The sequence below is a fragment of the Scatophagus argus genome, chromosome 16, assembly GCF_020382885.2.
Source record: "Scatophagus argus isolate fScaArg1 chromosome 16, fScaArg1.pri, whole genome shotgun sequence".
Classification (NCBI taxonomy): domain Eukaryota; kingdom Metazoa; phylum Chordata; class Actinopteri; family Scatophagidae; genus Scatophagus; species Scatophagus argus.
Window position 1 is genome coordinate 15736438 of NC_058508.1, and position 24208 is coordinate 15760645.

The 24208-nt window shown below is 42.3% G+C and overlaps 1 protein-coding gene across 3 annotated transcripts in view; it reads left to right on the forward strand.

Moving 5' to 3' along the window:
- Positions 1-23806, forward strand: part of col5a3a (collagen, type V, alpha 3a) — a 46318-nt gene extending 22512 nt beyond the window's left edge. For all 3 annotated transcript variants that reach the window (XM_046414595.1, XM_046414597.1, XM_046414596.1), the window contains 51 exons: positions 21-74; positions 656-709; positions 941-994; positions 1564-1608; positions 2778-2831; positions 3002-3046; positions 3309-3362; positions 3655-3699; positions 4051-4104; positions 6026-6070; positions 6444-6497; positions 7106-7150; positions 7287-7340; positions 7450-7557; positions 8004-8057; positions 8400-8453; positions 8562-8606; positions 8819-8872; positions 9235-9279; positions 9453-9506; positions 9652-9705; positions 10109-10162; positions 10262-10369; positions 10683-10772; positions 10940-10993; positions 11193-11300; positions 11585-11692; positions 11804-11857; positions 12060-12113; positions 12222-12329; positions 12465-12518; positions 14890-14943; positions 15904-15957; positions 16047-16100; positions 16199-16306; positions 16419-16472; positions 16556-16609; positions 16890-16943; positions 17052-17105; positions 17220-17327; positions 17456-17509; positions 17645-17698; positions 17787-17894; positions 17980-18033; positions 18987-19022; positions 19476-19529; positions 19619-19913; positions 20076-20188; positions 20325-20393; positions 21182-21415; positions 21648-23806. In XM_046414595.1, the coding sequence (XP_046270551.1) occupies positions 21-74; positions 656-709; positions 941-994; positions 1564-1608; positions 2778-2831; positions 3002-3046; positions 3309-3362; positions 3655-3699; positions 4051-4104; positions 6026-6070; positions 6444-6497; positions 7106-7150; positions 7287-7340; positions 7450-7557; positions 8004-8057; positions 8400-8453; positions 8562-8606; positions 8819-8872; positions 9235-9279; positions 9453-9506; positions 9652-9705; positions 10109-10162; positions 10262-10369; positions 10683-10772; positions 10940-10993; positions 11193-11300; positions 11585-11692; positions 11804-11857; positions 12060-12113; positions 12222-12329; positions 12465-12518; positions 14890-14943; positions 15904-15957; positions 16047-16100; positions 16199-16306; positions 16419-16472; positions 16556-16609; positions 16890-16943; positions 17052-17105; positions 17220-17327; positions 17456-17509; positions 17645-17698; positions 17787-17894; positions 17980-18033; positions 18987-19022; positions 19476-19529; positions 19619-19913; positions 20076-20188; positions 20325-20393; positions 21182-21415; positions 21648-21794 (3729 nt within the window). In that variant the 3' untranslated portion in view covers positions 21795-23806. The remainder of the gene's footprint in view (positions 1-20; positions 75-655; positions 710-940; positions 995-1563; positions 1609-2777; positions 2832-3001; positions 3047-3308; positions 3363-3654; positions 3700-4050; positions 4105-6025; positions 6071-6443; positions 6498-7105; positions 7151-7286; positions 7341-7449; positions 7558-8003; positions 8058-8399; positions 8454-8561; positions 8607-8818; positions 8873-9234; positions 9280-9452; positions 9507-9651; positions 9706-10108; positions 10163-10261; positions 10370-10682; positions 10773-10939; positions 10994-11192; positions 11301-11584; positions 11693-11803; positions 11858-12059; positions 12114-12221; positions 12330-12464; positions 12519-14889; positions 14944-15903; positions 15958-16046; positions 16101-16198; positions 16307-16418; positions 16473-16555; positions 16610-16889; positions 16944-17051; positions 17106-17219; positions 17328-17455; positions 17510-17644; positions 17699-17786; positions 17895-17979; positions 18034-18986; positions 19023-19475; positions 19530-19618; positions 19914-20075; positions 20189-20324; positions 20394-21181; positions 21416-21647) is intronic.
- The last annotated feature ends 402 nt before the right edge of the window (positions 23807-24208 follow it).

Genomic DNA, 24208 nt, shown 5'->3' on the forward strand with positions numbered 1-24208 from the left:
CTGGACTGAGTGTCTCATAGGGGCGTGCAGGAATGGATGGAGGTCGTGGAATTCCAGGTGATACAGGCCCTAAGGTAAACTCTTTGAGATCTCACTGCATTGTATTGCAGTATTGCTAATCTCCAGTGAGAGCTCACTGATTTTTTGTTCCAGCAAAATATTTACATCTTTACTGTGTATTTTAATACTAGTTGACGGAAACAGTTGTGTGAATGCTACATTGCCAGTTGCAAGGTGTGTCAAGTTTCCATTTATTCAGTTTCTCATTTCTATGAGCACAGCAATACCGCATGTGTTTAGGCAGCCAGGCATTGTACAATAACAAATCTCCACTTTAAATTGTGAGGCTTTAGGTATCCAACAGACAGCTTACTATATGTATTGATATCGAGGCAACTCAATACCTAACAGCTGCAGGAAGAGCTCAGTAAATAAATCAGGTTCCCTTGATGCCAGGGCTGACAGAACAGCAGAGTCTTTATCAGTCAAAGCAGCATTTTAGCAGACCTACAGCTAATCTGAGAGCTCCTTCTCCGCATACTCACAGCAGATGGGAGGCTCCGCCAGGGGAGACTCAGTTCTGCTAATTTTTACACATTACCGTATGTGTGCGTGTTTCAGGGTTTAATGAACTTGCTTCTATATTATTTTTCAGGGTGACAGAGGTTTTGATGGCTTGCCAGGTCTCCCAGGAAACAAGGGACACAGAGTGAGTCAGATTTGGTAACTAATCATTGTCACTGTACCCATTTAGCCATGCAACACACCAGCATATCACACATCATATGGCAGATGTTTATTTGCATATTATGATCTTGATGATTGTTGTGATTTCTGTAATGACAGTGTACACCAAAAAGCATCTGCTTGATGCCACTCTGCACTAAACAGAACTGTCCTCAATATCTTGAGGTTTCTGGCTAATGCTTTTGTCTTGTAGGGGGACAGAGGAAAGCCTGGTCCTCATGGGCCTGTTGGAGAGCTGGGAGAAAAGGCAAGTGCACAGTACTTTTTAAAATGTACTTACTTTACCCTTGACAGAAAGCATATCCTGCAGCAATGCTTTGTTTTTCTTAATTTTTTTCATCATGCAAGGTTAAAAGAGAAAACCTTTTCAGACCAATTAATCAGTTCTTGAAACCATATAAATGGCAAAGCAGCACAAACAACACAAAGCAAGCTTTATTGAGATGATGTAATAAACTCTGCATTTAAAAAAAAAAATCTTCTTTACTACCATAAGTTTATTCAGTACCAAGATTTGCAAAAGACATGAAAGCTTTGTGGTGCATCCCTGACATACAATTGAAAATATGAAAGATAGAAGCTCCGTCAAGAGATTATCAATCCATGCAGGCGGGCAGGTGAGGTTTAGAGAGCAGTCTATTAGTCTTTACTGGAGATATTTGAGCCTTATCTGTCAGGCAATGAATTTCTTTAATGAGCTATTTTTACAGATTATGTCTGCAGGGATATAAATGTATCCACCCCTCAGGTTGACTCAGACTCAGAGAGGTGCATGAGATTTATGTGTTGAATCAGTTTCCTTCTTTGTTATTTTAGGGCTCTGATGGACCTGTGGGGCCAAGAGGGCAACCAGGCGAACCTGTGAGTAACCGCATCTGCTCCTTCATAATGCACACACATAGACACCCACATCACAACGTACCTCTCTGTTGAAACCGTTTTCTTTATTGGTTGTCTGCATTCAGAGTACTGCTAACACAGAAACCTTTTTGTTGCAGTACGGAGTCACAGTAACTTATGATTTTCCAGATCACTGCTAAAAATCATGCAGAACTTAGACAAGTACAACATCTACTGCCCTTATGTACAAACACTCTGGAAAAGCTCCACAAAATTTCACATGAAAGGACAGCTACAAAATACTAGGATGGTCAAAACTTGTTAATGGAATACAGCCACAGTGCTCATCCAAACATTAAGAGAGAAAAGGTCACTGGATAAAGCCATGCAGCTTGACCACAAATGGTACAATGGCAGAGCATAGTAGTATATTAAAAATGTATCTGTGAAGTGACTTTGGATCATGGAGTACACAAAGATCTTAAGAGCGCTGTCATTTTTTTAATGTGGATCTCTGCGGTGAACACTGGTTGATTGGTTATGACTCACACTCCATCTTTCTCCCAGTAGGTGAGGTTTGGGCTCAGCAGGGTTCTGTCCCTCCAAATGGATCACTCAGTGCAGGAAGAAATAGAGTGCCACAAGACATGTTAGGAAAGCTGTGTTAAAACCCTGAGATACAGGAAAAGGAGAGGAGAGGAGTTGGCTGTGATGTGAGAGAGGATGCGATGGGAAAAGTGAGACAGTGAGAGACGAACGCGAGACAGAAATTTGGTTGGCGGTGAAAGAGATAAGAGAGATGGAGAGAGGAAAGAGAGCTAGTCGGAGAGGGAAGAGATAAAATCCTGGCCTGAATGATTATATTTCCATATCAATCACTTCCCAGGAGATCACAGATGTGGCTGTGGAACAGGTGGCTTGGCCAGCCTACAAAGAGGGAGGCTGACAAAAACATAGCACACAAACACACTCACGCAAACACAGGCTAGTGCAGTCTCTGTGGCTACCACATACAAAACCAGATGTGCCCACACACATACACACAAAAATAAATCATTTTTCACTCCCCCTTGCTGTCTCTCTGTCTCTCTCTCTCTTTAGTTATGATTTATGATTTAGTATTCCACACTCACTCCACCTCATCATGAATGCAGGTTAGCTGCTGACTATTTGCTGTGTTTTGTCTCCAGGGTCCTCGGGGTGTTGTTGGGCCAAGGGGGCCACCTGGCCCACCTGGCCAACCGGTAAGTCAATATTGTCTTGATTACAAAATCACAGCCATTCAGTCCTTTAAACTCTATAAAAGGTCTTCCAGTTTATGGATTCATCAATAAGCCACTGAGAATAAACAAGGAAGCTACTGAACATTTCATCCATTATTTTCTGACATCTTGTGCACGTGGATTTTTATCAGGGTATTTCTGGAACTGATGGAGCACAAGGGTCAAAGGGCAACCAGGTCAGTCCTGCTACATTCATAAACACATTATTCAATACCACAAGTAACTACCAGTGACAGCTACAATATATGCAAAAATTGTTTTATGAAAATGAGTGTGTGGGTAACAGTTTTATGAAGGTGATCTCAGCTACAGATACATCAGCCTGTGTGTCTTAGTGAGACCTTGTAATGAACCTGTTAACCAGTCATGTGATGATGAGCTCAGGACAAAGATCACGTGGAGGCAGAGTGTGTGACTAAGAGTGTGTTTTGTTGTCAGGGTCCAGCTGGAGAGATAGGACCCCCAGGTCAACAGGGAAATCCAGGAGTACAGGTACTGGAACAACACAAAACACCTGTCCAGTGGCTGTGAGAGTCAATCAACTTACTACACATTCTAGAAATGTATTCAAGTCATATTAGTCATACAAATAATGACAAACAAATATTGAATCATATTTTTGATTTTCCAGCTAGTCAACAAGCCATTCAACCTCCCCAGCTCATGCAAGGACATCCACACATTCTGTTCATGCCCATTACATACACACAGACTTCAACTTCAGCTACAAGCCTTCCCCTAGTCTTGTGACGCTTAACCTGATTGATGCTTTGTTCTGGTCCAGGGCTTGCCTGGTCCTCAGGGTCCCATTGGAGTGCCAGGGGAGAAGGTAGGTAGCATGTCTCTCACTTAATTTCAGAATTAAAGCTGTGACCTTGTGACCCCTGTCATCACGTCCCCAGGGGAGGCTGTCAGAGCTAGAGAGTACGATCCAACCACTTTTGGCTCCCATTCAGACGAGACAGGACTAGACAGGAAATCAATATACTAGAAACACACACAGGCACAACAGCCTTGGCCGGCGCACATCATGAAGTTAGACTAATAAAAAGTGGACCTAGTCATAAAAACATTCTGTTTGGTAGAGGAGTAGCAAAGTGGGGAATGTGGTTTCTGTGGCAGTTAGGTTAAGGTGCTCTCTCATATCTGAAGCTCCACTTCCTCTTTCTGTCCTGTGCAGGGACCGCAGGGGAAACAAGGCATGACGGGACTGCCGGGCATCGATGGCCCTCCCGTAAGTACACACAAACACACAAATACTTAAATGTATGCATTAGCACAGACCAGGCGCAATTCAGGGATCAGAACTTACAGTTTGGGGAAATGAGCAAGAATAGCTAGATTTAGAAAATATCCAGCTGGAAAAAATCCCACCCCCCCCTCCCTTCAGGATTCCCACGAAAGCCACTTCTCTCTAACACTTGAGTGTGCTCAAGTTAGTTTAAGGTTTAATATTCAACAGATTTTCACACTGCAGTGAATTAGGACCAAATGAAATGATACGATGGGCATATTACAGGCCTGTAACAACCACGAACAATGGACTTTTTTCTTTTTTGTAACAATGTCTGATTTATTTGTTTCTGCCAGGATGTTAAGAGACTTTCAACATATATAACAAAAAATGGTTTCTGGTTCTTCCCGCTCTCTCTCGCTCATCCTTTCTTTCACCGTCTTTGCACTGACAATCACACACAGAGATATTTTATGCAGTTCTAAACTGATATTCAATCTGATAACAAATAAAGCAAACACAGTATTTTTTTAAGTAAATACATGGAAGGGGAGGGAGAATCTACTTTTGATTGTGTATCAGTCCACTGCTTAGTGATGTGAAACCATTATACAGTCCACTGCAGTGAATGCTGGCACAACAGTAGCTGACTTGGCATTATAACTATGTGGTTTTGACTACCTGTCCACTTTTTCACCTGACTTTCTGTGTGTGTGTGCGTGCGTGTGCGCTGACTGCATCCTGCTCTCCATCTTTCTTACTCTCCTCTCTCCCTCATAACAACCAAGCAGAGTATTTACAATTTAATAAGAGGTAGGAAAGTTTGAAGCATTATTCTAATTGAATATTGGATTGCTCTGGGCAGTGTAGATAACGTGAAAACCTTTCTCTCGCCTGAACCTGGCTGTTTTGCTGAGAAAAAGAAAAGCATATCCATCCATCCATCCAACATATCTGTCTATGGAAAAACTGAAACTCACATATGAGAAAGGGTTTTAGCACAGCCAGCATCTTTACTGCCTTCCAATTCATGCTGCATTTTTAACGGAACAAAGCAGAGAAAGAAGTAACGAGGCGTAACACAACAAATTTTCACCTCATGTAACGTTATCTTCCCCTGTCTCTCCTCTGCTCTGCCTGTGTGTGTGGCGGGCTAACCATGAGCCCTGCCCACAGTGGAGAGGAGAAAAATATAGTGTGTGTGTAGGCTGCTGCTTCATCATTCAACTCAATTGACAAGACAACTGAATGCAAATGAACTTTGCAACACTAGCTAATTAACTGGAGGAGTCTGCACTTGGCACTGACATTTGGCACAGGTTGCTGTCAGTTTTGTTTTTAATGAAATGGGTAAAGATATACAGACTTATATAACAATACAAGCAAAAACTTGAGTCTTAATCAGTTATCTAAAAAGGACCAGACCCAGATGGCTTCAATTTTTCAACTAACATAACACAAATCTATGCAAAAAAAATTGTGTATGTACACACAGAAGTACTGAAAATCTCTTGGTCAGAGGTTTGCTTCTCTGCGCTTTAGGCCAGCAGTGCCCATTAAATCTAAAGTAGCCGAGGAGATAAAATTAGCACAAGAGGCATTTCTGGAACTGATTCAAAGCTGTGTGACATTTATAAAATAATGAAACATCCTCTTACAATGAGCTTTTTCTCATCTCCAAGAATTCACTTTAGATTGCAGTCGGACACATTTGAGTGCATTTCACTTAATGATCCGTCTATTGTCCCGCAAAGCTTTGTGAGACATGATGATACTTTCATGGCGCTTTACTCTCAGTGCCTCTGGTGTTTCATCTTTTTCATTTATGGGTTGCATACAGAAATTTCCATCAATAAGTGATACAATGATGATGCATTTGCAGCTGTGCTAAGTCAGTCTGATCTGTGTTTTCCTGTTTCAGGGTCACCCAGGAAGAGAAGGCCCCCCGGGTGAAAAAGGCATGCAAGTGGGTAACTGTATGTCTGAGGCTTGACTATTTAAGTGTCAAAACAAGATATTAAAGTTCAATAAAATACTTTTTCTTGCAACTGTGGACTCGCTCACATTAGGTTACAATAATGCTCATTCTCATAATTACAATCAGTGCCCTGACAATGGCATCATCTGTATTGTACAAGAACATTAGCTCATTACAGTCAGTGGGATGCACTCATTACCATCATCCATTTTTTTTTCCATTTACTAACAATAAAGGATAGGACACAGTGACTGAGTCCAATGCCTATTCATACCTGGTCAGAGAAAAGCACTTTTGCATGCTGCTACTTGTTAAGATTGAAGAATCCTGTGTCTTTTCTTTTTTTTTTTCTTTTTTGTAGGGTTTACCAGGTGTTCAGGGGCCTGTTGGGTACCCAGGGATCCGTGGAGTCAAGGTGAAACATAAATGCATCATGATCTTAGCCGTAATGTCCACTGAGATGTTTATTCTTCTGACACATTTCATTCTGCCTGTACTATATGTCTACCTGTGACGGACAAGCTGTTTAAGTCTATGACTGACAGGTGACAGGTGGAGGGAAAGCACCCTGGTTTGCAAGGGGACTGCTAACTAGAGTGTAAGGAACATCTGATGGATGGGAGAAATGTCAGTCAGACAGAGCAGGGCTGTGCGCGTTGGGCGTGGAGCTGTTTGGTTTTTAAACTGCGTAATAAAAGTAAAGTTATCAAGAAATGATATTAGGCTTGGTGTTTGTTTTTATATACATTTACACGTGGTATTTTATCTGATAGTCTGGCTCAACATCCTTTAGGGGAACAGTGCTGGACACTATTAGAATGAAATGAATGTAAGGTCAGTAACTGCTCAATAACAGAGCAATTTCAGGTCATGAGGAAATCGATATACACTTATGAATCACTTCATTGTTTTAAGAGGGGTATTTCTGAAAATGAAGGCACCCGGTGATTTTTCTGTGCGATGTCCGGGAGTTCTTCAGAGGTTTGTCAGTGATGACTTGTGTTTTCCCACATTTTTTCACAGGGAGCAGATGGAGTTAGGGGTCTAAAGGGGGGCAAAGGAGAAAAGGTGAGTGAAACAAATAGTGAGTCTTTATTTTGTTGCTTGTTGTCAAAGTGTGGACACTTGACGGATTACAATTTAATGACGCCATTTATCATCGAAGAGCTTTAATTAGATGTCATCTCTCCTCAATGCATCATAGGGAGAAGATGGTTTCCCCGGGTCCAAAGGTGACATGGGAATCAAAGGAGACAGGGTGAGAGCAGCCGCAAATTGCAAGCTTCAGTATCACTTTCTCTTAGTTATTCTCCATTGGAGTGGAGATAAAATTGTTACTTCCTTTCTACTCTTATTCTTGACTTTAGGGTGATAATGGAGCTTCTGGTTCACGTGGAGAAGATGGACCAGAGGGGCTAAAGGGCCAAGCGGGACCCATGGGAGATCCAGGAGCTCCCGGGATAGCAGGGGAGAAGGTAGAACACAAAAAAGGAGGATAAGGAGATCAAATAGGCCGTCAAATCATAAAATAATTCTCATCTAAACCTGCACTGTGCTGCTATGACGTTTATAATGTTGTCATGATAAAACAGTTACATTTCCTTGGCTCATTTGTGACAAAAGTTATAAAATGAGTGTCTGAAAATCACATCAACATATGAATTTTAATGTCCTCACATTTATTACATCTAATTACAGCCCATTCCTATGGCAAAAATGCCACTGGACCAGTTTGTAAGCTTAAGCATTTAATCTTTATGTCATCACCGTGTGTATTAATGTAGTGATCCTGCTACAATGACACATTGATAGTCAGCGGTATGACATAAAAATCTTAATTAAAGGTTTTCCTGTATTTTTCTTCATAATATTTCTCTGGTTGATTTCTTCCGCCCCTCTTATTCTGACGGTCTCTCTGCAGGGTAAACTTGGGGTGCCTGGATTGCCAGGATATCCAGGAAGACAAGGTCCTAAGGTGATTTAGCATTGATGAGCTATTATGATCAGTTAATGTGTTCTCTGGTTCCTTTATCAGAGCTTTAACCAGTAAGATGTGTGTCTTTGGCTGGACCGTTTCCTGTCTGATTAAAAATAAAGGATGATAAATGGCTTATTAAAAAAGGCTATTTTATTAATAGTTCATTAGTGACATCAATTCATTACATGTTGATGAATGGTGTATTTAAGGCTGTGTTGGGCTCATGGATTAGATTTGCTTTAATTTGATACAGTAGTTAATTATAAGTTAATGAGACATTGGGGGTGATGTGTGATGAATGGTAGGCTGAGGCTGATTAACCTCTGCATGTGTCTCCAGGGATCACTTGGTTTCCCTGGTGTGGCCGGGGTCCCAGGAGAGAAAGGACGAAGGGTGAGGACTGTGCTGACATTCTGACTGTTTCAAACATGCAAACTTTTTTGTGTAGGAGCTGTTGGAAAATAACTAAGTGATAAATTATTGTTAACCACTAAAACACAGGGTCCAGCGGGTCAGCCAGGGCCTGCAGGCCAGAGAGGTCCTAATGTGAGTACAGTTACAGGTGACATGCCTGAACACCATGTCTTTTTTATGAATGTATCAAGCTGTATTTGCTCTGATTAGATACCATCGGATTACCACAACTTGTGGGAAGCACACAGTTACATGCAGTGTTTTCACATTACACCAGACGTTTATCTTCCACCTCCGGATGAGTTATGCATGTGCTAATCAGCCTGTTGTTTGTTTTCCAAAAGGGAGTCCGCGGGGGAAGAGGAGCAAATGGGCCCACTGGAAAGCCTGGAGAAAAGGTGAGCTTAGACAGACACACACACACGCGTGCACACATGCCTCGATATAAATGAAGACATATTATGCACATGCAGTTGCCCTTATATAAACACACACCTGGCTGTCTCATAAAGAATGGATGAATGCGCCGGCCGAGTTGGAAGTGATTGTTGCTATTCACTTCTAGATGACAGGCCATCTGGTGCAGTGAGAAGCTACTGTCTGGCAGGGGATACTTCAGTTTACACTCATGCCCTCAAAGACCATCTTGGGAAAGCTAAAGATTTGATGGCAGGGGAAAAACTAAAAATGTTTCAGTTGCTCTTGTTTTTGTGTACAGAAGCTATGTTTTTATTTGTCCTCTGACTCATCCACCTGGTAGGGTTCTGCTGGACAAGACGGTCCTCCGGGATCCCCTGGAGAACAGGTAATCTTTTGATGGATCATACTGTACTTGCAGTGCCTAAATAAGTCCATAGATCTGACTGTATGAGGTTGCCATCACAGACTCAGTCTCATAAATCAGTGTCAGACAAGCATCAGGGAATTCAACCTGAGGTTTGAGACAGTGTTTTGACAGCCTGTATTATTATTTTCAAGGGTCCCCAAGGACCACAGGGAAGAAACGGTGAACCGGGACCCAGAGGGCCTAATGTGAGTGGTCTAAGATTCTAAGATGTGCTGTATTGTGTTTGCTCTGTGATTTAATGTTGCTCCTTATGTCTCATCCTACATGTTTTGCTCACCTTTGGAAGTGTTCATTTCTTCACAGTGATGTAAGAAAATGCTTCCCTTTCAGGGTCCACCTGGAAAAGATGGTTTGCCGGGTCACCCAGGTCAGAGAGGGGAACCAGTGAGTCACCTTTAATGTCAATAAAGCTATATCTTTGTACAGAGCATTTTCCTTTATGAGGTGCACCACCCAGCATTGACTTAAAGGGTAAAGATTTTGGAATTGGTCAAATAGTTCAGTCAGCAACCGTGAAACAAGCCGCAATGGCTGCCATGTACTTCTTGTGGGCAAATATGCTTGTCCGGCAACACATTAGGTGGCAATTCCAAACTATTTTTGTTGTTTCAACATGCTATCATATCTCAACATAGCAAACATGTCAAAAGCTGTCAAAAGGCTCACGGTATGCTTAATCTAGTAAAGGACCTGTGTGCAGTACTCAGATAATGGGATCTATGCATCCCACCGGCTCTGTTTCAGCTCTTGATTGAGGATCATCAGACCGACTTGTCTTTTTCTTCAGGGCTTTCAAGGCAAGAACGGACCCCCAGGCCCCCCAGGTGTTGTTGGGCCACAGGTAAGAAAATCTGCTAATGTTTGTAGCCAGCTGTTTGTCTCAGATCAGTTTTGAAATGGCTGCTGTATGATATGAACTGTGTAATTTGGTTGTTTTCAGGGCAAATCTGGTGAGACAGGGCCAACTGGAGATAGAGGCCATCCAGGTTCACCAGGACCACCGGGTGAGAATGGTTTACCAGGAACTGCTGGGAAGGAGGGTGCCAAGGTGAGTGGTTTTCATCATGATGTCAGGATCATAATCACTTACCAGGATCACCTTATTACTGTTATAATAGATAAAGCCCAAGGACTCTCTCAGCACTGCCTGAATATCTCATGGGTCTCATCCCATCCTCTAATTTGCTAATAAATAACAGAGGAAACCTCGCAGTGTTGAGTGTATTATGGCTCATAAAAGATGAATGTTCCTTCTTGGTGTGACTTGCTGGTTGGCGTGATTTATGACTGCAGAAGGACCTGCTGTCTGCTGGCAACTTGCCTTATATATAATCACATATGTGTGTATGTGTGGTTTCCAGGGAGATCCAGGTCCACTTGGAGCCCCGGGGAAGAGTGGCCCTGCTGGGCTTCAAGGCTTCAGAGGGAGCAGAGGGACTCCTGGTGCAATGGTAATGCAAAATTACATAGATCTCACATCCTCTCCTTCAGTCACTGTCAATATCAGAAATTTGCTGCTTAATTAGATCACAGCTGAACTTACAATTATAACAGTGTGCCAACAGAAAGTCAATGATGGTAAATTTTTTAATGGATACGCTTGTCTGTATCTCTCCAGGGTCTGGCTGGTCTGAAGGGAGGAGAGGGCCTACCTGGTATTGCAGGACCTATTGTAAGTCTCTGTAAGATTCTGTTAAATTTCTTCACATCCCATTGCCTTCTCCCTGCTCAGCTTCTGTTACACAGAATACTAGGGCATGTGAAGCAGGTGGCTGTTTCCATGGTGATCAGTGATAGTAACCACCACATTACATGAAAGAGTAAATCATCTGACATTCTCACCTCACCTCTCTATCTCCTCTCATTTCTAGGGAGCCACTGGAGAGAGGGGCCCTGCTGGGCCAGCTGGCGCTATTGGACAGCCGGGACGGCCTGGCAGCGTGGGTCCTGCTGGGCCGATGGGGGAGAAAGGCGAACCAGTAAGATCTGGAATATTGCTTATTAGGCAGCAATGTCCATGAACACATACTGTACCATCACTTCTCACCACTGGCTAATAAAGAACATGTGCTCTTCCTTTGGCATTTGTCATTATGAGATGGGGAGCAGGACAGATGTAAAGGAGACAGAAAGAGAGCAAAACGGGGGAGAGAAAATATGGATGTGATCAAGTCTGTATTCTGGGGTGCAAGTTTCCTTGATCAGTGTGTCTTGCTATTGTAGCATTTGCTGGATTTGCACAGCTCTCCCATTTGTTCTCTAGGGAGAGAAGGGGCCTGTGGGGCCAGCTGGGCATGATGGGGAAGTTGGACCTTTGGGGCTGCCAGGCCCTGCTGGAGCTCCTGGGCCTCCAGGAGAGGATGGAGACAAGGTAGTTAAACTGTACATTCAGCATGGACATTAGCATTGTTGTAAAGTGCTGTCTGATCTTTGGACTTAATTGTTTGTGTATGTATGATGACATGAGCATTTGTCTCTATAGGGAGAAACAGGAGGACCAGGACAGAAGGGCAGCAAAGGAGACAAAGGAGAAGCTGTGAGTATGAACTTTACATCCGAAATCACATCATTTTCCATCACCAGGAGGTAGAGGGCAAAATGGCTTATAATTGGTTTGTGGCAATTCATTGTAGTAACTGTTTGCCTGGACAATACATCCTCTGGTGAAATGAGCAGATGGTTTTAATCAAGTGTTCCCTGTGGTGAATATTAATTGAACTGCCTGTCTGCTTTTGTAGGGACCTCCAGGACCTGTTGGAAGTCAAGGACCTGTGGGCCAGCCAGGACTCCCAGTATGTTTTGAAAACTTAGAATGCATCCTAGGAAAAGCTTTCATTGTATAATAAGTTGGTTTAGGTCCTCCGTTGTTCACAGTGTTGGCCTGTCTGTGTACATTTAAGGGTGCAGATGGTGAGCCAGGTCCTCGTGGGCAGCAGGGCATGAGTGGAGCAAAAGGAGATGAAGGACCTAGAGGCTTTAAGGGGGCATCTGGTCCTCCAGGACTACAGGTAAAAATTATTATCACTTCCAACACTAACCGTATCTCCACTAGCTCGTCTCTAACTTCACTTTTATACTTAAATGCAATATCAGTGTCTATTTTCAGGCTGAAACTGCGTTGATCACCATATTTACATTTGTAGGGAATGCCAGGACCATCAGGGGAGAAAGGAGAGAGCGGACATGTTGGCTCAATGGTGAGAACTGCTCAGCAATCTCAGCACATACATCACTATTCTCAGGTCCACTGCTATGGTCCAGCATCAGTCTCAAGTTTGCTCTCAACAACACTTTTCAAACATCGTACACTTTACTTGATAGTTATTATGACTTTGACTTGCAAATACACCTTCACTTTTACTCCATTTTCGAACACCTTTGAACATGTTTCCTTTATTTTTCTTCATTTTCTCACCAGTGTCGAAAACAGTTTAATTGATTTTTTTGAAGGAAAGATCCTTCATATAAACATTTCTGTGTATGAAAAGTCTTGTTGGTGCCAGCAATCTTAAAGCACAGTTCTGTTATTGTGGGAGTTGTCTGATGTGGGTGTGTTATCAATACTCTCACAAGGTGATAGCTTGATTAAAGCATTGCTGTATGTGATAGCTATATTCGACAAGCAGATCAAAACTTGTTCGATACCTGTAGATAATTCACTCCATATAGAGTTAGTGTCTTGAGTGTTATGATCACATTCTGTTTGTAACAAAGCATTTTTATGGCAAGAGAAAGAAAGGAAGAAAGAGAGAGAACTACTATACTGTAACAAAGGAATCTAGTGATTAAATATTGTTAGAAATGAAAGACTGTTAATGAACCAGTTAAATTAACTCAAGAGGAGAAATTATCTTCATTTCAAGATTCTATCTGACCCTGGTTTCTTCTTACTTATTCTAAGTACAGTATTGTAAAGGTTCAGCAGTGTATGAACTATAGCTGGTGCACGGACAACCCAGTTCTTTCCAACAGGTCTTTAAAATTTAATTAGTGCCATCTATTTAGTTTGTTAACACTTGCGGTGCTGAGTCTGCAACCTTTTCCTCTACCAATAATCATTAACGTTTACCGGCTGCAATCCACAGGGCAGTGGGCTTGAGTAGGGTTCAGTTTGCTTTGTGAGAGCGTTGCACTAAAATTCAGATGAGTTAATTTAAAACACGAAATTTAGCTACTCTGCTCCCAGTCTTCACTATAGGAGCTAAGAGCTGTGTGAGAGCTAAATGTTCCCATTGTAATAGTCTCGAGCTGTCCTGAGCAGTTAACTTTATGCAGACTAGTCAGCCAAATTACTCTGGCATATAACATAAACTGCCATTACCCCAGCTATGAAAAATTACAACCTTATGGTACAAAACACACTCTCCATTCTGTTCCTTCTCTCTACTGTATGTCTGTTGGCACTGGTTATATCTTTCCATTATATTATAAAAAGATATGCATAATAGAAATGGTGAAAAAAATAATGCCTTTTAAACCTAAAACCTTAAGACATCTTTTCAATGTGTGATGCATCTAGAAGACAGAGTATGCATGACAAAATAGACAATGACCTCAGGTGCAAGAAAGACAAGACAACCGAGTGAAGAGGTGATCCTGTTTGTAAAAAAGAAAAACAAGGAAAAAGAGGCAGAGTGACAGAAAGGAGGCAGTGGAGCAATGGAGTGTAGGGAAGAGGCGGGGCGCCGATTGTGAGCAGGAAGACGGTGTGACAGCTGCTAATCAGATTAGCCTCAGCCTTGGCTGTCTAATGAGCATCCTCCTTTGTGACAGTCATCTCACAACGCTGTCAACCATGAACACAAGCTCAACAAGATTCTCTGTAGCCCCTCTTCTCCACAGCCAGATTAGGGAGGGAATGCATCAGTATGGAACCAAAACAAAAGAGAGAGAGAAAGAGAAGAGAGGAGAGATGCCGAAGACTCAGTGGGGAAGTTTCATTCATGTGTGAGCGTTGCGGATCACAGAATTCTCCCCTCTAATGCTCAAGTATCTCTCCGCCAGAAGGATATGTGTTTCCTCTAGTCCCACACAGTCTCTCCCTGGGCAGATTGTCTGCCTTTCTGTCTCAGTGTCTTTACAACACAAGGCTCCCTCCAAGACTTCAGAGTGATTCAGAGCACAGCTCAACATCTACTCAACTGAAACTGAAGCCGAGCACAGTAAGGATTAATTGCTTGGCACTCTCTTGAGCTGCACAGAAAAGTCAAATCCCATGCCGTCACTGTGGCTAAGAGAATATGGTCTCACAGGCTAGACGTTTCTTATTAATAGGAGAGAATAAGAGCGGCTGGGTGGGGGGATCAGTGTCGTATTGAGGGTAATGACCTGTCTGAACGTCTTCATCATGTCACTATGATAATGATCATGGATGCTGGGGCCATTGCATAAGCAATCCACCGCTGGATTACTTATCTCATTTAATTTTGGAGGCACCAGCCAAACGCTTGTTCACACTCAGTTTCTATTTTGTCTATTTGTCTCTATATCTCTGTGTGTTTTATTGATGCGACATATCTTTCTTGCACTGTTATTGATAATGAAAGCATTTCATTTTTCTCTCCACAGGGACCTCCAGGACAGCATGGCCCACGTGGCCCTCAGGGGCCCATTGGGGGAGAGGTAGAGTGCAAACTAACTTTTTTTTATATTTTTATCTATAAATCTAATAACAACTGGCATTAGCAAATAATAATAATCCTGTACTAATGAATGATGGTGCTGCATGCCTCTGGGACTCATAAAGAAAACATGACAAACATTCAATGCACAGTATTATCTAAATTTCAAATTGAACAATAGCTTATCCTCACACACCAAAGATTCTATATATATGGTGTCTTCAACATTTCCTGCCACAGAGCCTCCACTGCTTTTGAAATTTGAATTATTAAATAGTATTAGGATATAATCCCTGGGAGAGAGTTATATTTACAGCTCTATGAATCATTAAGAAGTATTAGACTATCATCCCTAAGAGGCAGTTATATTTACCTCTAGTAATGGCTGTCTCTGTACAGCCTCTCATGCCGGTCAATTATTTAGCAGTGAGCTGCAGAAATCTGTGAGCCATGTAAGTGCAGCATCACAGGATGCCTGGACATAAAGCAGGGCAGAGATGGTGGGATTCATACGTGGACTGATACAATAGTAGTGGAAAAGAGTGAAATGGAAGAAAGTGGCTGTACTCAGCTCTCGTGTGTGCACTCTCCTGAAGACATGCTTCTCTTGGGTTTTTCTCAAGACACAAAGCACATAACCTGATATACATGCTTGCACATAACCCTCGTGCACAAACAAACAAATGAACTGATTGAGAGAGGGGAAATAGAATCCACCCTACTGTGTTACTCAGGCACTATCCACATGGCAAACGTGAGTATTTTTCCTTGTGTTGTGATAATTCTGTTCCAGATTCAGCTTCCTGTGAGCAGAACTGCTGACAAATGAAACAACCCCCCCCCCCCCCAAAAAAAAAATGCTGCACTAAGAATTTGATTTTCAGAAATCAAATTAATATTTCAAACTTGTCCTTGTTGTATGATACTTTGGTTCAAGCTGTTCTCTCTCCTCCTGCCATAGGGTCCACCTGGAATGCCTGGCGGAGTTGGTCAGCCTGGACTTGTTGGAGAAAAGGTCAGCATTTCCCATTAGCAACTACACAGCTTGTGTGCCACAGTGTGTGGGGTGTGTTTTTATTTTATCAAATGTTCCTTCTCTACCAGGGTGAGGATGGAGAAGCTGGGGACCCTGGGCAAGCTGGAGAGCTTGGCATTGGCGTGAGTCACTTTGCTTCCATTGCTCCTTCCTGTATCACTTGACTCTTTTTTTCTCTTCGCCCTTTCATTTATTGTCATTTCATATGCTGGTGTCCCAGGGTGCTAAAGGTGATGTTGGGGAGAAGGGTGACTCTGGACTTCCTGGTGCAGCTGGACCTCCTGGACCCAGAGGAACACCAGGGGAGGATGGACCCAAAGGCAATCTTGTGAGTCTTTGTCTTTCTGGATCAGTTTTCTTGCTCTGTTATGGAAATCAGTCAGTCTGTCAATGTCATCCCATGCATATGATGGTTCTGGACTCACTGTTTTTGCCCAAAGGGCCCTATTGGATTCCCAGGAGATCCAGGATCCCCCGGAGAACCTGGCGTCAATGTTAGTATTATTTTTTATTGCTGTTCTACCATTCGTTATTAATGTATTTTTAGGTGACTTCTACAATCAATTTTTTCTTTTAGGGAGTAGATGGTGGACCGGGGCCTAAAGGAGACAACGGAGAACCCGGAAAAGCAGTAAGCAGTAAATCTTTTCACTTTCTGCAAATGTTAACAGCATTTGTAGCTCTTGAATGCTTAGCTAGTTTCTGGTGATATATTGACAGTGTTGGGCAGCTGTGGTGCTATAAGTAGTGACATTTGTAGTTTTCCTAAATTTCTGAATAAGGTGGTGGTGGCTCAACGCTGTATATTGTGCATTGCTTCTTCAACAATAAGGCTTGGCTTTCAGTGTTTCTGTAACTGGGTGGAAATGTGTTTCTGTTTTATCTTTAAGTCCATTTTCTGTTCTCTGTAGGGACCTCCCGGGGCTGCTGGAGAGCCAGGTCCAACAGGACCTCCTGGACGAAGGGTGAGCTTAGCATAATGGGAATGAGTATGTAGCTATATGTGTGTTTGTTTATAATTAAAAGCTGCAACCGTCATCTTATCAACCTTGTCTTGTCTGTCACAACCCCAGGGCCATATAGGTGCTGCAGGAAAAGAAGGGAAGCAAGGCATGAAGGGAGCCAAGGTACAAATGATGGCTGGCACTGAGTTCTGCGATTATACATGGTGCCTTTGATGAAGCCTTTTTGATCTATTTTGCTCCTAATGCCTTTGCTGTCTATGTCCCTCTGCTCCTTAGGGGACAACAGGAACCCCTGGTCCAGTGGGGAAAACAGGCCCAGTGGGACCCCAAGGGCATCCAGGGAGAACTGGCCCTGAAGGTCTTCGAGGCATCCCAGGTCCTGCGGTCAGTACACAGTTTGTGTCTAAAGCAGCGCCCTTAAAGGGACTTACTGACAACCATCTGAATTTTGACAACATTACAATGCTTGACTGTACTATAAGCTGATCTTTAATTATGTGTTTATTTTCTAGGGTGAGCAAGGGTTAAATGGGCCGCCAGGACAAACTGGACCACCAGGACCAATTGTAAGATACTTATATTGATATTAAATGAGAGGGTGAGGAGGTTGGGACATTTCTAATAATAAATCTAGATTTCCAAAAGAACCAAGGCATATTTCATAAGCACTGGCCAACTAATATATCTGGCACTGTTAACAGGGGCCACCAGGACTTCCGGGATTAAAAGGAGACCCTGGAAACAAGGGAGATAAAGTGAGTGTTCAGCGTTTGACTAAGAAAACACTCTCTAACGATCTACACCCTGGGAAACAGTGGTGATGAACCATGTCTCTGTCTGCAGGGTCATGGTGGGTTGATTGGTCTAATTGGCCCCCCAGGAGAACCTGGAGAGAAGGGAGACAGAGGCCTGCCAGGGAACCAGGGTGCACAAGGGCCTAAAGGAGATGAGGTACATATCATTGTGGTCTGATGCAGCAACATGATGAAGTTCAGTTCACAAGAAGTTCATAAGATATTCTTGTGCTTATATCTAGGGTATCGCTGGCCCACACGGTCCAACTGGCCCACCGGGACCACCTGGACTCTCAGTAAGTGACATAACTATTAAAACAGTGTATGTTTTGCAATGATCAGCGCATGAACATTTCAGCTACTGTGCATTTTAAGTCCTTTGATTTTTTTTTCATTATTAAACCCAAAGCTTATACCAAAGCAGATACTAAGACTATTTTCATCTCTATCTTCTTAAGAGTATATGTATCAACCAATTCACATACTGTTCTCCATCTCATGCAGTAAAATCATGGTTTGCAGTGATTTATGACTTCCCCCTTTAATTAAATTTGATTACAACAAAAGTGGAAATCCTTAAGAGACATAGCTTGTTGCATCGAGAATGTTGATGTTGTTTTTGAACAGTTACAAAGTCAAGTAGCTCCATCTGACTGATGTTCAAAGCTGAAAAATCTTCATGTAAAGTTTATATTATTGCTACCCTAGAAGAAAATAAAAACTACTCTGCCTTATTCTTACAGTGAAGTGTTGAAACCTGTGAATGTTTATTTGGTGTGTAGAAAACTAGTAGAAAATGTAGAAACCTAGTGATGATGCTAGTTTGAAACTGTAATTGTTGAACTGCCCATATGAGGTTTGACGTAAATGTCATTTGTGTCAGGAACATTTGTATCTCGTCATTCTTTTGCAAATATTCTACTGGTATTAAGCACACAGATGCAAAATTCACATGTCAAGAGAAGAACAGAGAGGCATTTAGATCCTGCGGCCACTTAAAGGAAAGGCATTGCAAAGTGCAGTCATTGTGGGGTGCACATTGGCTGATTGGTTCACAAGTGAAACCATAAGAACACTTATTTAAAGGTCATACAAGATTTGGATATTAGGAATTTAGCTGATAATTACTCATTGTTACTCTGTTAAAGTACAAACCCACAGTTTCAACAGTTCTTACTTGAGGAAGTCATCAAAGCTGAAGTACCTTTCATCATTTAACTGCATACTGACTCCTACTCTCCACTCTTAGGGTGCAGCTGGTGAGAAAGGGTCGAAAGGAGAAATGGTGAGTCCTGTAATCTGTCTTATTTATATCTATACACGCACCTCAGCTTGGCAAGCAGCTGTTGGGAACATATGCTGGGGAAGACAGTGCTGGTGAGAGGTGTGTTTGTTGGCTTAAATGTACCATGCTTTATAATCATAATGCTGTACTGTGTTTACGGCATGTCTTTGCAACTAAAAGTCTGCCATAAAGCCATGCTTGCCTTGTGTGTGATTTTTCCATTGGACCCTTTTAATAGGATTTGGTTCTGGTGTGTGTGATGTTATGAAAACCACTATAGTGTGTCTTGAGAGCCAAGGCTTTGACCACAGAGTGCTGATGCACACAGCTGGATAATCCTATAAAGCAGCAGCCATATCTGCTTGGATAAAGCTGGGATTTAGCCAAGTTTTGGGAGTGAGGCACCAGGTGAGACACGATTGACACATAGCTTTGTCCTGTTCTATTCTCCAGGGTGTCGTTGGTCCCAGAGGAGATCCAGGCCCTGCTGGATCCCCAGGACCCCCAGTGAGTACCTCCAATGATCCACAACATGGACAGCTTTATCCTCTTGCTTTCCCTTTCACCTCTTGCTCACCTCTCTGTACTACGTCCAGGGACCTCCTGCAACAATGGTTCAGCCCCTGCCTATCAGGGAGGGTAGACGGAAGAGACGAAGGCACTCGGATAGGGGAGGAGGAGCAGCCCCATCCCAGGAGGAGGATCTAGATATGGAGGAGGTCCTCCAGGGAGATCAGCCTCTGGAGGACCCTGAGGGAATGGAAGAAGTCTTTGCCACCCTATCTTCTATGAAAACAGAAGTAGAAATTATGAGGAGGCCCCTGGGAACCTTTGAGAGCCCCGCCCGGACCTGCAAAGAGCTCATGATGGTTCAACCTGACTACAAAGATGGTTAGCGAAGACACTGCTTTATGACTGGCACATACACGCCTTTAAAGTCAAAAGGGTGTTTATCATTTTGCCAGATGCATTTTATCATCTTGTTACCCTAGATGTGTTCATTATATCAACATCTGGTGCTTGATTGATGTCCTTTCTCTCTGCACTTTATAGGAGACTACTGGATTGATCCTAACCAGGGCTGTCACAGAGACTCCATCAAGGTCTACTGTAACTTCACAGCTGACGGAGAGACATGTCTCTACCCTGACAAGAGGATTGAGATGGTAAGTCTCCAATCTCTTGCTGTCAGCCTTTACAAAGCCGACCTCATCATATTACATCAGAGCACAAATCACTCCCTGTATCCGTTGAGCTGAAAATTTTACTCAGCATCCTCACTGTCTCCCTCTGTGTATCTAGGTGAAATTAGCGGCATGGAACAAAGAGAAGCCAGGAAGCTGGTACAGCCAGTACAGGAAAGGCAAGCAGGTACAAAAAAAAAATAATTCGCCTCCTACACATCCCAATTGAGAATGATATTCATGCATATGATTGAGGTGCAGCCATTTGTGTAAGTGTGCTCATATACATGAGTAGGTGTGTGCATGTGTATGTGTGTTTTCATCCATGTGCAAATTAGTGCATATGAATGATTTGGTCTTTATTTGTAAATCTACAAATCATGCAATTTGGCATTCATTTGTTAGACCATGTGCAATGAGGGTATTGCTAGCACTTGATTTCAGTTGTCAGGATTGACCCACACAAAGCCATTGGCAGCTCTGTCTCATTAACTAGCATTCAGGGTAGCACACACAGAGCACTGGCCTTTCATGTGCACCTGATCAGAAGTCTCATAACCCCCCTCAGATAATCAGAGAGCTGCCTGCAAAATTGCATTTCACAGACCTTCTCTCTGTGAGTCCTTGAATCTGCTGCTTTTCTTGCCTTAATTTCCTTACTTCCTCCTTTACTTTCCCTTGCTGTTCAGATTCAGAGGAGAAGTTGCTGTAACTTTTTCACCCCTACTTATGTAAACCTCTTGATCAGCACAAACTGGGAGATTTGTAATTTCAATATTTGTCTGACAGATTATAGGCTTAGAAGTGCTTTTCTGTGCTTCATCTCTTTGAACAAAAACCTGTGTTGTGTATTTTTTCCTCATTCAGTGAGATTTTGTGTCATGCAAGGGTAATGTTGTTTTACACTTGTGACCATGGTACGTATTATATTTTTCCTATGTAGTGCACTAATGTCTGTGTATCTGTGTCATCCAGTTCTCCTACAGTGACAGGGACGGAAACCCTGTGCATGTAGTTCAGCTGACCTTCCTGAAATTACTGAGTGCCACAGCTAAGCAGGACTTCACCTACACCTGCCAGAACTCGGCGGGCTGGTTTGACAGCACCTCCCGCTCCTACCAGCACGCCCTCCGCTTTCGGGGCAGCAACGACGAGGAGCTGACACAAACCAAAAGCCCGTTCATCAAAGCAGTGCATGATGGATGCCAGGTCAGTGCAGGGACATGTCGAAGAAAAAGACTAGCTGGACAGAAAAGAATTAGTCTTAATGAAGCTAATGTGTTTATCAGTAGTGTTGTTGTGGTCAAATGGCGCTTGATTTAGTAAGCTTGCACCTTTCAAATTGCTTATTAGAACAGGGATTTAGTCCATAGTGAGTTGGGAGAGCTAGTTAGTTGAATGAAACCAACAAATTCTAATGATGACTTTAATTCTCTTTCAGTCCCGCAAAGGTCAGGAAAGGACTGTTCTAGAGATTGACTCCCCGTCGGCAGAGCTGCTCCCTATCTTAGATGTGGCTCCAGTAGACTTTGGCAACAGCAACCAGAAGTTTGGATTCCAAGTTGGACGAGTATGCTTCAATGGTTAACATCTTGCCAACGAAGGCAAGCAAAAAAACTACACACAGCAAGTTTTCAGTAAAAGAAACTGGACTTTTACCACTACCCCCAAGCAATATTTATTATATTATGTCTCGTATGGGGTGGTTTTGTGGTATACTATTTAAGACTTTTCAACAGCCATGGTCTATGGCTTTACAACAACGAGAAGAATGGAGAGAAAAAGGATATGCAACAGTGGGAACAAAGCACATTTACCAAAGGGAAACATTCCAATTAGTTATATTTAATTTTAAGTGTTTTTGTGTTCTCTTTCTCTCACTGTTTGAGTGTGTTGCATCCTGTAGAATAATGAGGACTGCGCCGCTTGACAAAGAGCCCTTATGAACAAGACAGATCTGTCCAGTCATGGAAAGAAGACAGTCTGTCGTTCTGTGGTATGGGTCAGTCAAGTGGGACTTTTCAGATCCTTGATAAACTAGTTCCTACCTACCTGCGACTGAATAAATCAGAAATAAATCAGTCATGCTCATTTGGATGCCCAAATTTCACTATAATGACAGTTGCATAGCAGTTGTGAACTATAGCCTGGCATATTAATTCTGCACAAGCAGAGTAATTAATTTCCTGTGTGCAGGAATGATAAATTGTCCTTTTTACCCTTCATCTGCAGTTTGCTCAGTGAATTACCTTGATTAGTATTCAACAGGCATAGCTAGTTATTGAACCCGACACTTACTTGAACGGATAAGGTTGTTTCCTTTATTGGACTGCTTCCCTCTGTGGGCTTGATTATAAGCAGTTTGAGCCCTCCATGTTTCCAAGGATTACAGTACTGTATATATGTCAGACTAACATCCTTTCTACTGTGGTATAAACTTGCTATGACATAACTCAGCGACTCAGTTGGGGATATTTCAGGGCGAAAATTAAGAGCATGCTGATTAAAATGTTCTCTAGTTTTAACTGCAGTCCTTTATACCAAGAGACATTTCCTGAATCTCTTCAAAGCATTTTAGATTTGCTGACATAACCTGTTTTCACATTTCTGCCCTACTCAGAGGTTTTTGTTTCTCTGTTTTGCTCACGTGTTGTAATTTCATTAGAATACTTTGTTGTTCATGTGACATGATTTGCTCTTCAGTGGTGCTAAAGATGATTCTGTTTTTTGTGTGTGTGTCACTGTGTTTGTGTGTCTCTGTGGGCAGGATTATAGGACCAGAGAGGGAGAGGGTTATTGCTCTTTCACTGGCACGAAACATCCTCAAAGGCTGGGTACTAGTCTACTGTTTTGGGGTTGTTTTTTTTGCACATCTTCTGGCTGATTGTGCCGATTTCACAGGGCCAGTGAATGGAGGTTAGGGACAGTTCAGAGCAGGGGGGTTGAACCGAATTAACATTGAGCAACATTTTGGATAATAAATCCAGAAATTACAGCATCAAGTTTGGAGATAATCATAGCATCAGGTAACACTCTGAGAACTTAATGTTTTGTAGATTTTTTTTTAAATGTCAAATTACTCTCAAACAGTATACAGCTGTGAATCAGAAATCGTCCAATGAAATTGCCTTGCATGCTTTTATAGTGTCATGTCATTTCATTATTCACTGTCTGTGGAGCAGCTCCAGGGTTTGTTTTTAGATGACATTATTACCACAGTCTCTCTCTCTGCTTGTCAGCTTAGACAGAGACATCTTCAAATGAACAAACAGAGCTGTAAAATATTACTGAAATGACATATGTCTGTGAATTCTATTTTACTGTTGATTTTCCCTTTAGAAAATGACATTTCCTTGGTGCTCCATCTATCTTCTCCAACTCAAACAGTAGTCGTATTGTTACATAGCATTTAAACATTCCAGTAATTAACTCCTCTTCCCCGGTCCCATCCTGCACTGCCTGTGTATAGTGTTTGTTGTATTAATTTTATATACTGTACAGTTATTCTGAGGACTTTGTGAGCAGTAACCTGTTGCCTGAATGAAAAACAAATGTAATTTGTCAAAAATTGATGTGCGAATAAAAACAAACAAGAAATCATTCAGTTTTCTTTTTCCACTTCATGCGCAACCCGTACTGGTGATTTAGAACAAGTCTGCACTGTGAAAGCTCTTCCATGACCAACTAGTTCTGCAACATTCACTCGATAAGCATGCAATCAGCATCCCCACACTCAACCAGTGTAATCACCTCTGATTTGCTCCCCAGTTTATTTATTTCAATTAGCCCTGTTTCAGCCTTCAAGAGGGAAGATGAAGAGGAGATGGAGGCAAGGGAAGGACGCAAGGAACAATGGTGACAACAAGAGGTCAGTCGAGAAATGGCAATTGATAAGAAATACAGCCACAGAGATTTGGTTTATTTGGTGGAGGTAACAAGAGCTGTGCTGATGGATATGTATGAGATACAGACGAAAATATGCTAAAGGTCCCAATGACTACT